General features: G+C 41.8%; 1 protein-coding gene across 5 annotated transcripts; it reads right to left on the bottom strand.

Moving 5' to 3' along the window:
* CEP55 (centrosomal protein 55) lies at positions 1-14,580 on the bottom strand. Of its 5 annotated transcripts, XM_033149268.1 has the most exons (10): positions 14,481-14,579; positions 11,196-11,377; positions 10,599-10,883; positions 8,480-8,539; positions 4,243-4,384; positions 2,778-3,082; positions 1,729-1,800; positions 1,104-1,229; positions 740-969; positions 1-342 (listed from the first exon to the last, which is right to left on the bottom strand). In XM_033149268.1, exons 2-9 carry the CDS (start codon positions 11,352-11,354, stop codon positions 760-762), a joined length of 1,359 nt encoding a protein of 452 aa, XP_033005159.1. In that variant the 5' UTR covers positions 11,355-11,377; positions 14,481-14,579; the 3' UTR covers positions 1-342; positions 740-759. The 5 variants fall into 5 exon arrangements, with proteins under 5 accessions (XP_033005159.1, XP_033005161.1, XP_033005160.1 ...); XM_033149270.1 differs by having other exon boundaries at positions 1-966; positions 14,481-14,580; XM_033149269.1 differs by having other exon boundaries at positions 1-969; positions 2,778-3,079.
* Positions 14,581-16,172: the final 1,592 nt, after the last annotated feature.

The raw sequence follows: 16,172 nt of genomic DNA on the forward strand, positions 1-16,172 counted from the left end.
TTGGTGGCATAGCCAATTCTGTTTTATTCATTTAAAAACCATTTCCTCATACTGGTTCCCTGATAAATTATATCCCTAGCTTTTAGCTGTGGGATAGCAGAGTGCAAACAGGAGTGTACTTCAAGCAAACAAAATGGCTGCAACAGTCTTAAGAGGCACCCTGATGCTCTTTTTTTCTGCACACACACACAAAAAGTTTGATGGAATGTAGAAGAGGTACTATATAAATTTTCTGCTACACGCAATTGTCGCCACACATTCCCTCAGGTGGGCTACATCCTCACAGAGACTCATATATTAGAAACATTTTCCTTTCTGCCCCAAGATTCTGAAAATGCATTTCTGGAAACAGACAATATATAAAGCAGAAAATATTAATCCAGCAAAACAACCTACATATATCTTTAAGATCGAAACAGGAATGCTTGCCAGTAATTTTGTTGACTATTTGCATGGGGTATTTGGTCATGGAAAATAAAATCAAACCATTTCTACTGGTTCCGGCTGTGCAAATATGGCACAATCAGTAGTTTAGAATTTACATTACCACTCTAAAACAAAACTGTTTCCTGTTTCATAGATACTGTTAAGGTCTACCCCTTTGTAAAACAATAATAATAAGGAGAATAGAAGTACGTATCATGGGAATAGGAACTGTGGTCCTTTAGAATCTTGCTGCTTTTTTTTTTTTAACCAGCCATTATTTTCTGTTGAAAATACATGGAGCGACAAGACATACCTACAAGTTTGTCCTTGTATTTAATCTGCACAGAAGTCAATATGGGCTAACAGCTCCCTATGCTGGCTTGTAGGATATTGTGCTTTACATTTGGGGCACTCCAAGAAACTTTCATCAAGAAGATTTGAACGTTTTGGTGAAGGACATTTGTTCTGTATTGTCAGCTTGTCTTCAAAGGCAGCCTGGAAGTCGTGCAAGACTTCTGTACATCCTCCACACTCTGGAAGCTTCTGAAAAAAAATTGAATTGGTGCATCTAAATATTTCCCATTACAAATTAGTAATATTCCTTTATAGGTCCAGCCAATCTTCTTAGCACTACACTGATTTCCACCCAATGACTCTAGAAGCACAGTACTACTCACTGAGGGCTCAAGGCGAGTTATTTGGTCCCTTGCCTTGCGCAGCTCCTTAAGGACTTTGCTCAACTGATGCTGCAAGTTCTGACGGTCGAGCTTCTCGTTCTCAAAGTCGGATGTGCATGCCTGGATCTGGCAAGAAACATTGGGTGAAAAACCAGAGTGTCTGTTACACACGGCGGATTTCATGCTATAATTATATGAACCCCTTAGGAAAACAAAAGGTTGGATCTAAGCAAAGAAATAATTAAAGCCTATTTTGAAGGGTTCGTGCAATGTATTTTTAATGTTCTGCTACTGTGCATGTACCCAGTTGTTAAGTCCTTTAATATTTCTAAAAACCTCACTGCCACAACCGTAGAATTAAAAGAGTAGAGATTCTACAGAGGGATGCCAATTAAATGATTAATGAATTTTAAATTCTCCCTTAGTTCAAACCTTTCCTATCAGCAGTAAGTACCAAGACAAATCACTATCATGAAAAATGCACAATATATCTCAATATCAGGAAGGACAGCTTACTTGCTTGTACTTTACTAAAACTGCCTAAAATATTAACATGAATATTATGCCAATGGGTTTTAGTTCTGACTGAAAAGTGTCATTAAAATAATAGTGTGTAACCTGGTACCTGCTGTTCCAAAGCTGTTATCCTTGTGTGTTCTTCCTGCTGTTTTAGCATAGATCTCTGAAGCATCTCAACCTATACAATGTGTAAAAGACTATATTAACAAGACAATTCTATAAGGTGGTTTCAAATAATCAACCTATGTAAAACCATGGGTTTTCGTTGATATTATATATTCTCACTGGTAAGATGGTAGAGCTGCTGCTCCAGGTTCCTTGCTTTTTAAAGTTTTTAAGCATGGTGAACAAGTATTTTTTAGGAACAACCCTATTACAGTGGTGCCTCGCAAGACGAAAATAATTTGTTCTGCGAGTGTCTTCGTATAGCGATTTTTTCGTCTTGCGAAGCACCAATGCAAAATAGCGGTTTTCGCGGGGGGGGGGGGATTCGTCTTGCGAGGCAAACCCATTGATTTTTTCATCTTGCGGGGCAGCCTTCTGCTAGCAAATGCCTTTTGTCTAGTGAGTTTTTCGTCTAGCGAGGCATTCGTTTAGCGGGGCACCACTGTATTGGAATTGTGTTTTATATTGCTTTTATTGTTGCACTTTAAAGTGTTGTAACCCACCTTGGGACTTCAGGGTGAAGGACGGGTAATAAATTAAATTAACAATATTTTGCTTCTCCTTGGCTATGCATCTCGCCTAAGAAAAAGGGACAGGGTAGAGAACAGAGATTTCCTCCTTTTCCTGCTGCCTCCCCCCCCATCTTTCTTTCCTCAACTCACACCCAAGGAGACACATGCATGGAAGCATGTATTGCTTGCCAATGTAGGACAGGTATCTAAGCAAAGATGCTGTTTGTCCACACTTCGTTGATTTCAGTGGTAAGGACCCTTGAAATGCACATTCCTTTGAAAGCAATGCAGTGTGGCTAATCAGCACTGGCACTTACCACATTTATATGTTCATCTGATATAACTCACAGCCCCTTGAATTATGGAGGGGGAAAGGGGTAGGGATCATGTTGGGCTTGGAAGTCTTCTACCCCAACTCCATAAATGTGTAAATTGTGAAAGTGAAATTGGCAACTTGGCAACTCCCCTATATACCAACCTGAGATGAGAGTGCTTGCGTTCGTTTCCTTTCTTCCTCAAGTTGGTCTCTGGTCACTTCATTTTCTTGAGTAAGCCTCTGCAGCATCTGCCCTTTGAGGTTGTTTTCGTCCTGCAGAGTCTGAATGTCAGCCTGCTTGTGCGACTTTAGTAGACTATTTAAATTCATCACCTCCTGCTTGGCTTCATCATACTTCCTTTTGAATTCAATGAGTTCGGAATGCAGCTGGGCTACGGAACGCCTTTCTGTCTCTAGGTCATTCCTGGTGGCTAGCAACAACTGTTCGTAATATCTTTGCTTATCTTCTGGCAGGAACCCACAACAGAACATGGAAGAGAAGAGTGGGGGGGGGGATGCTTCAACAAAGATCCTTAGCAAACTTGCACCCGCAGAACATATGTGTAAATGGAAAACGAACAGCCTTATTCTAGACTCTGCCTTGCCCCTCGCAGTAAGCTGTATTTCCTTACTCAAACGGAAATTTAAGACACTAATACATTGTTAAAGAAGAACATATTCTATACCAGGATAGGGGGCAGATCCAATCCACACCACTATGTGGCAAACTTGCAATTCCTTGGGAGGGGAAAGAAGGGCCCCTTCTACGTTCAGCAGACTCTACACAGCCAAGCTGCCGGGCTAAGCAGCAATAGCACCATGAAGGGCCTCCAACTCTAGCCCTCAAGCAACTTGGCAAAAGTTTAAATAGGACCAAGGAACATGCCTTTTTCTGACATTATCAGAGGACAAGGCTAGCCCCATCACTCCCTGATGATTCCACGAAGTCCATCCCTTTGTCGACTGAGGACTCACAGAACCACCACAGAGCTAATTGTGGGACAGACTTCCTCACAGCGCTACAGCCACGTTATAGATCATCAACGGCTAAATCGGCTAAAAAACTGCCAGATGCTTAATGAGTGTGTTTTATAGTAACAAGAGAAAACCGATCGGTTTCCAGGAAGAAACTGGACACTATGTATTTGATGGATATGAAATCAGCACAGGCAAGCAAACTGTAAGGCAACATGTGCCAATGACCTGTTATCAAGAAGTTTCTCCACAGGTTTCTGCTCTATGGATAAAGCTAGTTCTTAAGAGATGCACACACTCCACAAGAGTCATATTTTTTTCTAATGATCCGTGCTTTAAAATCCACACCTGCTTTAAAGTCTGCTACAAAAACGAAGTCACATGCTGGTGACTTGAGCAATCCCAAGACAACTCAATATTTGTTTATCCCAACACCCATGATTTGCAGCTAAGCAACAATCAGTATATATTTTTACACCATTTTTTATTTTTACAGCACATGTATAAGTATCAGAAAAGAGTGATAATTTAATTTAGTTTTATGCTTGCAAGTGTTCATAGCTAAAAACTGAAAACTGATCTGGGATATCTTTCTCCACATAAACTAATTTGTCGTGCAATCTGTTAAGCCTGAAGAAAAGCCAGCTAATACCTTCTGCCCTGGTTTCATTTGGTTGGTGCTGGTTAACAGTTTCCAGCTGCTGTTCCAGTTCAAAGAGCCTTGCCACAAGGCTCTGAACGTAGGCCTCTCGCTGTTGGTCATATATCAGCCACTGCTGGTTTTTCTCCAGAGCCTTGAGAGGGAAGATAATAAGTAAGTTGGTAAGAGTCGTTTCAAGGAAAGTATTGATAACTTAACTTTCTGTAAATCATATGCATATTAGTACACAAAAAGCATCCTACTTGGCACAGGCGCCTTAGCCTAAAGAAGACTGTGTTTTTCAACTTTATGCTTTCTGCCAGTTTTGAAATATTTAACTGTTAAAGATCATGTGAACACAAGTTTCAATAAATAAAATTCAACTTTACTTTAACTGCAAAGTGCACCTTGGAATTTCCGTCAATCGCTCACACATGCTTGTACTGAAATCAAATTGCTGTTATTTATGCAAGAGGTGTTTAACATGCCTGGTACCACCAAGGAGTTAGTACTCCCCTAACTCTGAGAAACACCCTTTGCACATTAAGAGGTGCTGCCATCACATGTTTTCCTCAAAGTGACTGTCAGGAACTAAATATACATAAATGAACTTACTTTTAATCAAACAACAAGATCAGTTTTTATTTAAGATTAGGAAAACCTTGTAAAGATAGGGCGAGTATAGGCATACCATCTGCTGATGTCATTGGTTATCGCTTGCAAACAATACAGATTGTGAAATATTCCGGGAAACAGAAGCTACTTGAGAGATTTTCCAAAGCACTTTTAAGAACGTATTATTCTTAAGATTCACTTCTAACGATGACAATGCTACTGAAACCACAGTTGTTCACATTATGAAGTCTCAAGATATGTGCTTCAACGTACTATTCCAAGAGTTAATAATACTCTTTTAATAAGATCAGCAAATTATTATTTTGTAATATAATTGCATATTTTGAATGTTAAAGAAAAATAGGCACCCAAAACAAGCTGTGAAGCTGGCTATGGATAGGCAAAGCAGTTACAAAAGCGTGGGACGAGGTTGTGTTTCCTATTCCAAGACCTATAAAAATTTATGGCTCTGTGCAGCCCAAACAGTCAGCACCTGTGCTACCTGGTAAATCTCTTTTCTACGTCAACTTTGGCCAGGATCCAAAGAACTACTTGGGCCCGCAAAACAGGCTTGTGCTAGCGCAGTGGAATTTGACTTTTTCTTGAACCGCCACCTCCCAAGTCATATTGAACAGTCTTCAAAATGGTTTTTAATTTCTGGAGTAGTTTGTATGCATCCCAGTTGCTGCAGTTAGGGGGTATTATATACTTTCTTCCAAGGCTCACAGTACTATTTCCCTATGTGAGTTTATTGGCCTTTGCTTATTACTGACATATGGAAAAGTTAGCTACAGCAACATAAAAGGCAGCATCCAACAAAGTAATCCATTAGCACAAGGACTTCCACCTAAACAATGTGACTTCCCCTGCCTCTCTTCCGCGCACCTCCTAGAACTGCTCTGGGTGTTCCCCCAATCCTCCAGAGCAAATTTAGTTAGGGTGTGTGGGGAGGGACAGTTCTGTTGTGCAGCCATAAATCCTTGTGATAACAGAACTACTTCATTGGACACTGCCCAAAATCATAGACATTCAGTCCTGAGGCTCGTCTACAACTCTATACAACAGTTTAAGCTTCGAGATATGCATTTCTATATAATTAACCACTCTAATTGCTAGTTTATTTAGAGTGTAGCTTATATGCAGTCAAAAGGTAAATGTCAGTCTTGAAACATTATTTTGTATTATTTTACACCCATGGAGGGAAAGGCAGAGCTTGTTCGCCAGCCACTGTCCCTTTTGCCTTAAAAAAAAATATTCTAAAAGATGCACAGTATTAAGCATATTTAGTTGCAGGTGTGTAGCAAGGAATGAAGCCATGACACAGGTAGGGCATTGGCTCCATCTGAGCAAGTGAGCAATGGTAGATGGCAAAGAGACCAGACAAACTTGTGTAAAAACCCTGGTGACTAAATACAAGGATTCATCTGTAGACCTCAGGGTAGTTCACAATATAAAGTTACAATATTAAAAAACACAAAATGCATAATAAGAACAAAAATAAACCAACAATTCTTTCCACAACACATTCATCACATCAAGCTTTATTGGGGAAATTTGCCCTTCTTTGAAGGAATCGTAAAACACCGTAAAAAACTTCGATTCAGAAGCACAACCTAACGATAGGGCGTCATCTGTGGTGTAGTGCTGAGACAATCCCACAAGTCACAGTTACCGGTACTAGTCTGTGCAACATTTTTGAAGAAATGCTGGGCTGTATAATTCTGATTTATGGTCAAGTAAAGGAGACTCATGGAAGCAGGTATAGCTCACTGAATCCTGCCCCCACCCCAAGTGAGGAGACCAAGTAGAGATCTGAACATGGCCCAAACACAGCACTCTAAACATTGCCAATTCACATTTCTGCGGCACAAGTATAATTAGAAGTGTAACTTACGATGCCAGCTAGAACACTGCTAATGTCTTAAAGGTTACTTTCATTTTAATGCAAAGCAGCCCGTAAAGTACCATTTCATATCTGCTTTACCTGCCTGGGAACTAATTCTTATGTGAAGTTGCGGGTGAATAATGGGCTGCAGCTGTTGCCTTTAAGTTCTGAGTAGTCTCCCAAACGTAGCCAGATGCTTGTGAATGTAAATCTGGACTAGATAAGAGACCTTGGTCTAATCTAGCATGGTGGTTCTACTTCTTGCACTCTTAAGTTTACATAGAAACATAGTAAGCTGCCTTATTCACAGGGATAACATGGGTCCATCTAGCTCATTATTGTGTACAATGACTAGCAGAGCTTCTAACGTGTCTCTCCCAGCCCCACCTGGAGATGCCAGGGATTGAATCTGTAATATTCTAGCTGCAAAGCAGATGTTCTGCCACTAAAGATTTGGAGACCACTAGGATCATTGCAAAATTTTGCTATGTTGCGACAAGTGTCAGACGAATAGTGATGTCAGCAAAGAACAGTGACTGAGACTCGAGCCTTACCTTTAGAAGGAATGTTAAAAGGTGGTAAAGATCCATTAATCTGAAATTTTAATCTTAATTTTAAGTCTAAAAGTACCGTATTTTCGCTCCAGCTCCATAGGACGCACTGGACCATAGGGCGCACCTCATTTTTAGAGGAGGAAACCCAGGAAAAAACATTTTTCTGGTTTTCCTCCTCTAAAAGCCCTGTTTGTTTGTTGTTTTTTTGAGGATCAGCTAAAAGTTTTGCAGCTTTTTTGCAAAGGGAAAAGCCCTGGCTTTTTTGAGGATCAGCTGAAAGTTTTGCAGCTGTTTTTGCAAAGGCAAAAGGCCTTTTTTTTAGGATCAGCTAAAGGCTTTGCAGCTTTTTTGCAAAGGGAAAAGCCCTGGTTTGTTTGTTTGTTTGTTTGTTTGTTTGTTTTTTGAGGATCAGCTAAAGGTTTTGCAGCTTTTTTTGCAAAGGGGGAAAAGCAAAGCTCCTTTTGCAAAGGGGGAAAAACAAAGAGGAAAAGCCCCATTTTTATGGGTTTAACTCACATTTCTGAAAAATCTTAAGGAAAAGGAGCCATTTCTACTGTTTCCAGACAGATAATCTAATCAGCCAGTCACATGTCCTGGGGAAACAAACAACCTCCCTCTGCAGCACATTCAACAAAGGAGGGCGGGGCTGAAAGGGAGCCGGGACTCTTATCTCTCTCCCGATCTATTTCTGATCAGCTGCTGAGTGGGGTCCTTTCAACACTCCCTTTTCTCTTTGTAAAATAAAAAGCACAATCTGCTTTTGGCTCCTGGGCAATTCAGCTCCAGGGACCACCATTCGCTCCATAAGACGCACAGGTATTTCCCCTTACTTTTTAGGAGGAAAAAAGTGCGTCTTATGGAGCAAAAAATACGGTAAGTATCCATTCTATGAATTGGATTGTACTTTTGTTATACAATTCAACTTTTAATGCTATATCCGATTATGGATTGTTATTATCTGTTTTCTGGTCTTTGACCGTAATAAAGATATTTGATTTGATGTTCTGCCACTGAGCTCTACCATACACACCTATTTGGGAGCAAGCCCCGTTTCGAGTCCCTAGAACTTGCTTCCAAGTAAACATGCAAGGGATTAGCCTGAACTGTTAGGTATTTCTCTTCAGTAGTATATATATACAAACACACACACACACACACACACACACACAGAGTGCCATTTTAAAAAGAATCTTACATCTTTCAGTTGGATTTCAACTTCATTTGTTGGTGTTCCAGTGCAGTTTATAGCAGTTTCCTGCAAAACACAAAACAGTTCAACAGTTTGATTTTGTTAAGCACATCACAGCATGCATTTTTCTAAGACCAACTTGTTCTATGTAATAGAAAAAGCATCATTTTTAAAAAGCCAATTGATTTCTTATGCACACTACATCAAATATCTTCTGAAGAATTATTTTCTTCTGTATTGTGGGTCAAAAAAGATCTACCTGCAATAGAAAAAGTTTATGAAATTCACTATGGGGTATGCCCCCAAACTCTCTGATTCCTTTGATTAAGCTCCAATTATACTGCTCTGATCAACTACACCCCCAAAGAATATGAAATATTAAACAAGATGCTAACTTGTCGCTGGCCCTAAAATATCAGGACTAACTTATTTTCCTGTAAATGCTTGATCACCAATTGAGAACACACACACACACAGCCAGCCTGTAACTCATACAGGGGTACCTCAGTTTACGAAGAGTCCTGTTTACGAACTATTCTGTTTACAAACTCCGCAAAACCAGAAGTAGTGTTATGGTTTGCGAACTTTACCTCGGTCTACGAACGGAATCCGAATGGTGGAAGAGCACTGGCGGCGGGAGGCCTCATTAGGGAAAGCGTGGTTTAAGAACGGACTTCAGGAGCGGATTAAGTTCGTAAACCGAGGTACCACTATATATGCCGTTTCACACAATGTAGCTGATGTTCTATTGCCACCTACCTTCTCTTCATGGTATTGCCATAATTGTTTTCCACAATATTCTGTGTTGTATCAAAAGCCTTTTGCAAGGAATCAGACTCACCAAAAGTCCATTTACCAAACTGGAGATTACTAAAGTTATCTGCTGATGTTAGCAATGCTAAAAATCTGTTGATGTTAGCAATGGGATAATTAACGGGCTAGCAAAGCTGTTAAATTGCGGGACTTGCTCCAGCAGGAGACAGGCTTTATAAGAAGAAAAGAAAAGAAAAGGAGGCTTTACAAGAAGATTGGACAATTTGGCGGAGGATAAGCCTATCAAGGCTGATCGCCGAAGAATTGATGCTTTTGAATTATGGTGCTGGAGGAGACTCTTGAGAGTCCCATGGACTGCAAGAAGATCAAACCTATCCATTCTCAAAGAAATCAGCCCTGAGTGCTCACTAGAAGGACAGATCCTGAAGTTGAGGCTCCAGTACTTTGGCCACCTCATGAGAAGAGAAGACTCCCTAGAAAAGACCCTGATGTTGGGAAAGATGGAGGGCACAAGGAGAAGGGGACGACAGAGGATGAGATGGTTGGACAGTGTTCTCGAAGCTACTAACATGAGTTTGGCCAAACTGCGGGAGGCAGTGAAGGATAGGCGTGCCTGGCGTGCTCTGGTCCATGGGGTCACGAAGAGTCGGACACGACTGAACGACTGAACAACAACAACAAGCCTATCAAAGGCCGTTAACCACAATGGCTATGTTCTAGCTTCACTGTTGGAGGCAGTATGTCTCCAAATGCCAGTTGCTGGGAATAGCAGGTAGGCAGAGTGCTTGCATGTTTCCCCCAGGCATCTGGTTGGCCATTGCGAGAACAGGATGCAGGACTAGATGGGCCATTGGCCTGATCCAGCAGGCTCTTTTTACGCTTCTTATGTTAAAAGAATTTGGTCTAAGCTGATGCTATGCATCAATCAGAACAGGGGTGTCCAACCGGTCGACTGCGACTATGGCCTTGTAAGCCACCTAACTCAACCCCCTGCTCAGTGCAGGAATTCCAGAGTTAGAGCATCCCTAATAGATGGATGTCCAGCCTCTATGTGAAGGCCTGATGCAACCCCCCCCCCCAAAAAAAAACTCATCACCACTGTAGGCGGTTGGTTCCACTGTCAAACTGCTCTTACCATCAAGAACATTAAGCTAATGCTGTTTTAATTGTAAATGGTACGGCTGTAATATATTTTATATATGTATATAGCTTTAATTCTATCAATGTTTAATTATTTTAAAATTGTTTTCTATGCTTTAAACACTTCTCATTTTTATCTGTAAGCTGTCATTTGTCCTGTCATGGAAAGTGGTGGGGTAATAAATATATAGCAACAGCCATAATATCTTACCTTGGAAATCTGCACATTATTGGCTCTATTTTCAAGGTCTGAACAATCTGTAGTAACGGCAGATAACTGGTTTTTCAACCGATCCACCTCTTCAGAGAGCGAATGAAGTAGCTGTTCTCTCTTTGCCACTTCCTGTGTTTTCTCTTCTAGTTGACTAAGCAGAGAAGTAACATCACCATTTTTACTTTTGATCTTCAGCTTGTCTTTCAGGAGCTGAATTTCTTGATTTTTCTCTCCAAGGATATTATTAAATTTTGCATTTTCTGTTTCAAGGGCAAGTATTTTCTATATGAAATGTAAGCAAGCATATTATCAGAGTTAACAAGCCAATTTTGAAATTAAATATTCTTAATTGTACAGGGCAAGCAATCATACCGGTACTGTTAGCAACTATGATGGTAAAATTGGTGTTTTGTGACAAAGTAACTATTATCTCCCAAGTTCAGACTTTGAGAGAGAAGACACTTAAAATCTGAATGTTAATTTTGAATGTTTTAAGTAATATGCAATACAAAATCACTCCATTTGTTAAAATTGATTCCTTTAAAGTTAACAGCGCAAGACAGGAAGTTTTGCATGCAGAAATGTTTATATCACCTCCAGGAATCTGTTCCTTTCTTCTGGCGTCATTTTTCTTTTGCCCTTAATGAGGTCTTCCAAAGATTTTTTCAGGGCTGCATTCTCTTTCTTATATACCTGCAACTCAGATTCAGATTTGGAATCACCAGACTTCAATCCCCACTTGCCGATATTCATCTCTTTGATGTCCTTCAGATTTTCTAATAAATAGATAAATAAATAAATAAATAAATAACCAGGTGCCATTGAAGGAACAGCCTCTTCTGTCCTTGCATTATGTATGTTTCCTTGCAGTGTCCCAAGTGGCTTGTAATAATGCCTCAATTCAAGTCTCATTAAATAAGCTGAATAACCCAAGCCTGATCTTAAGCAAGCTTACTCAGAAGTCTAACCAAATTCACTCTATAGAAATTATTTTAAAAATTTGGAGCCATAGAGCTGTAGTCAATGTAGCACATATGGAGAACTTTCCTTCAATGCTAGGATTTCGCACTGGGCAAAGGAATATTCTCTCCCTCTCCCCTCCCTAAATCTGTTCTGGAGTTCCTCTAATCTAGGCTTCTTCAAACTCAGCCCTCCAAATGTTTTGAGACTATAATTCCCATCATCCCTGACCACTGGTCCTGCTAGCTAGGGATCATGGGAGTTGTAGGCCAAAAACATCTGGAGGGGCAAGTTTGAAGAAGCCTGCTCTAATCCTCCAAAGCAGATTTGGAGGCAATGAAGGGTGCACAAGGGAGAAAAGGTGGTGGTGGGGGGGGGGGGAAGTACCACTGTGTGACAACTAATCTGCCAGGGTGCTGCCCTCACCTCAAGGCAAAGAGTTGCCAGGGCTGTTTCGGTATCGCGAGCCCCCACCCCAACTGCTTAGCAATTCATCTTCCTTCAGCGAGGAAGGCAGTGATTCCTCTATTGGGGAGCGGGAGACGGGACCGGGAAGTAGGAGTCAGGGCTCTGACAGGGAAGGAGAGCCCTCGCACCAAGCAGAGGTGGGAAGAGAGGCACCTCTTCCGTCTCCCCACTTGTGCAGGGGGGACGGACGCAGAGGGGATAGGCGGGGGTTCCGCATCCCACAGCTTTTACACTGGGCAAGGAACCGGAAGGGGCCATTCCCGGACTCTGCCGAAGGATGAGCTAGACGTATTTTTATAGCTGCATTGTACATATCTGCACAATAAAGAAACTTAGTTTCAGAAACCTCGGCGTCAGGCTGGTTACTCATGAGCAATCACTGAAAACCTTACATAATCCTTTTGCACAAATGTTTAATTGAATTCCACACTTGGTCCCAAACATGCATAAAACAGGATTATAGCAGTAACTCACAAACATTTTGAATAGAACAAAAATCCCCATTCAAAGAACATAATATTTCCACTGAAATGGGCAGTGCTCCTTCCAAAGTTAAGAGCAACAAAATTAAAAATGTGCAGAATTTGTGGGCTGATATTTAGAATCAACAATACCGGTAACTGAAAAAAAAAAAAAATTATGATCCGTTACAATTATAATACTTAGCTAGTCTGCAACAAAACATTACAACGGAATATATAAAAAATGCAGCTTTGTCTGCCGCATCATGTGATGCTTGGAAAATGTGGCACAAAGGAAATAGGAAGTACTGATATGTCATAGGGACTAATACGTTTTATTATATACTGTAAAATTATTATTATGTGAAACTACTAGTAGATTTCTGGGAGAATGGCTCGCACAATACATTTTGCTACCAGCAAAATCCGCCTGTCGAGCTGTATAGTACGCAAGGTAAGTCAAGTTATGCTGATACCTGGGGCACAAAATCCCACAAGTACTTTCCCTCCATCCCTGGCAACAACAGCACAGTAGCAATTCAATTAAATAACAATTTGCTGCCTTCTGTAATACCCCAAAGCATTTGCCTTATTATTATGATTTATTATCATTAGAATTTCTTACCTACCAGAAACTCCAGGGTGCGTTACAATGTTACAAAGTATGATATGTACTAAAATCAAGCCTCAGATATTTTATGCAGCATGCTACTCCCAGTGTCAGATCCCTCTCCCATCTGAAGCTCAAGCACAATATAGTCTATTTCCCCCTTCCCTTCCCTACTTGCAGGCATAATTTCTTAACGCTTCGCTTTGTTGTGTTTTTTGTTTTTTTTAAAAAAAACAACCGGAAATGTAGTGCAGGTGCAAGGGGCTGCAAATTTCTTCAGAGCCATCATGTTAAACCCCCACTGTGTTGCCACTTCTCCAATGAAAACTGGCCCCTCGACTATTGTTTGTCCCATAGAGGAAAGATTACAGCCATTTCATCTCCAGGAGAGAAATCACACCCACCCACCCCAGATTTAGCAGATCTCCCACGCAGCACAGTAGGGTCGTTTACTGTATTTGGTAGGAAACTTGAAGTGGCTTGAAAACGGAGTCAAAAGAGAGATGGATAGGGAGGAAGTTTCGCTATGTGGGCAGGCAAAAGCTGGATAAGGTAGATCACACAGCGTTTGGTCCGTGGATGTATACAGGGCCAGATTTAGGTTTGATGAGGCCCTAAACCACTGAAGGTAATGAGGCCTTTTATATGTCCAGCTGTCCTTTGTCAGCAACAAATTGTCGCTGTTTTTTGGGTTGAATATATGCTATGTGGTAATAGGTATCTAAAGCCATTTGCACTTAACAAAATACAGTATGTATTTTATCAAAGTAACTGCTGAACTGAAATATAATTAAGAAGTATATTAATAGTATGGCTGTCAACTTTCCCTTTTTTTAAACGGGAAATTCCCGTATTCCAGCACCATTTCCCATTGCAAAAAAAGGGAAAGTTGACAGCTATGGCCGTTTCCCAATGCAAAAAAAAGGAAGGTTGACAGCTCTGTAATAGTGAAATACAACTGAGAAGAAGTATATTAGTAGTGGAATAATGATTAAGCTCTAACTTAAAATGATGTTTTATTCATAAGAAACTTAATAATGCAAACATAATAATGCATTTGGCATTAAATAATTCCTTTAGAAACACATTTTTTTCTTTAATTTTTTTTGGGGGCCCCAAGGGAGTGGGACCCTAAGCTATAGCTTGCACTGCATGCATGCATGTACAGTACAGTATTTCTGTTTTGTCCCTGCTGTAATAACAAAAGCATAACTGGGGTGAGGGGGTTCCCTCTCGCCTGGAGCGCCTTATGGAAAAGCAGAGCAGGTCCAAGGCAGCGAAGCCAACACGATATTCTGGGGACTAGTACCTGACCCTAACCCACCCTTTCATTTGCCCATCCCGAGCCGAGCTCTCTTTCGCCCACTCCGCTCCGTTTACCCGCTTTCTTTCAGCCTCGGATGGTCGCGAAACTGTGGAGAGACCCGGCGAGCGCTGGGCGAGTCCGGGCGGCGCGGCGACGGGATGGCAGGGCAGCGTCAAGGCTGCTGCTGCTGCTGCTGCAACAACGGCGCCGCCGGCGCCGCCCCTCCCTTCCTTCCACCGCTTTACCGCTCCTCTTCGAACCCGGCCCCGCCCGAGCGCTGCTTCCGGGAGTTTGAATGCCGCGGCTCCCCTCGACGCCATTTCCGTTTCAGTTGGAAAGCGACGGGGCGCGGGAAGAGTCAGAACGAGACGAAACGCCGGCGGAGCTGCAGCTTGCGCGGAGAAGGCGGCGCGAATGGTGGTGATTCAGAGAGGGGTGGGGTTGAATGAAGTAGGCGGAGAAAGAGAAGTGGGGAGGAGGACGTTGGAAGCTTGCAATTTTTTTGCGCGCCCTCCTTTTTGGGTGTATTTTAATGGAATGCGTTTCCCGGCTGTAGATTTTGCAGTTTTAGCATCCTTCGCCGCTGCAGAAGCGTTTTAAAAATTTCCATAAGCAATTCTGGTATGGCATGGGTGGTTTTCAATGTAGGGACCATAGCTCTCAAGTTTCGGATTTGAAAATAAGGGATCAGCACCCTCACCTGTCCCGGGGTCAGTACGGTTCTCAGGGACAGTCCACGCTGTGGTAATCCCCCCAGGCTACAAATTAATTTACACCAGGCTACACACCATCATCTTTCCCCACATTCATATGTGGGACTTGACTGGGGTAACACATGGAAAGGTTTGCAGTTCCACAAACATAGGTGTGCACTGCCTCGAAATAAAAAGAAGTGAACAAAATAAGGCTCACTAGGGGGGCATTGCTAAAAAAAAGTCAACTTTGTAACCAGAGGTTCAACTGAATAGAATGAATCACATGCACCACAAGGCCTATGCAGCCTCAACTTAAGGTGGCTTCCAGCCTTCTGCAGGCAGGCACCCATGCGCAAGAAATGCGCTCCGCTGCCCACAGCGGACCCATGCTCCCTCGCGCTCTCGAATTTCCCCTCTGCAAGCTGCATCCATGGATAGAACATTGCACCTAAATATTTCCATTCTGCACAATGCGCAGCATTTGCACGACCCCCTCCTGACAGCACCACACACGGAGGGATAATTCCCACTCACAGCTTGATGGGCACATGTGCAAACCCACCCCACCCACCCCCCAATATATATATATATATATATATATATATATATATATATATATATATATTCAGATCTGCATCAGAGGGAATGGCACATGCCTCTTTGTCAATTTGAGCATAGTTGTGCTCCGTGGGCAACAACGTACGGAAATAGAAAGTGATGGGCTTTGCCACAGGCCTGGGGAGGCCGGGTCGTCCTCTTATATACTTGCTGGGATTGACAAGTCACCTGACCCTCTTATATACCTGCTGGGATTGACAAGTCATCTGACCCTCACCTGAATCTCATAGCTCTCCAGCAGCTACCTCTGATCAGTTATCATTTAACTCTTGGGGGAAATAATTAGCATCACACATCATGTGCCTGGAAGTTGCCAAACCAATTAACCAAACAGAAGGATTACTGTTAATAGCACCAGTTTTCCTATAACTTGATATTGCTGGATAGTTTTGATCAACTGCAAAAGCATTTTTAGTTTGCTTTCTCTTGCCACCCTGGAACTTTTCTTTATTA

Source organism: Lacerta agilis, chromosome 5 (assembly GCF_009819535.1).
Source record: "Lacerta agilis isolate rLacAgi1 chromosome 5, rLacAgi1.pri, whole genome shotgun sequence".
NCBI classification, from domain to species: domain Eukaryota; kingdom Metazoa; phylum Chordata; class Lepidosauria; order Squamata; family Lacertidae; genus Lacerta; species Lacerta agilis.

Bases quoted from the DNA above. Each gene is read 5' to 3' on its own strand.
- CEP55 (XM_033149268.1), bottom strand. From the start codon at position 11,354: ATGAATATCGGCAAGTGGGGATTGAAGTCTGGTGATTCCAAATCTGAA. The intron at 10,884-11,195 runs GTGATATAAACA...CATTTCATATAG, and splicing joins AAAGGAACAGATTCCTGGAG to AAAATACTTGCCCTTGAAAC. The intron at 970-1,103 runs GTGAGTAGTACT...ATTTTTTTTCAG, and splicing joins TAACTCGCCTTGAGCCCTCA to AAGCTTCCAGAGTGTGGAGG.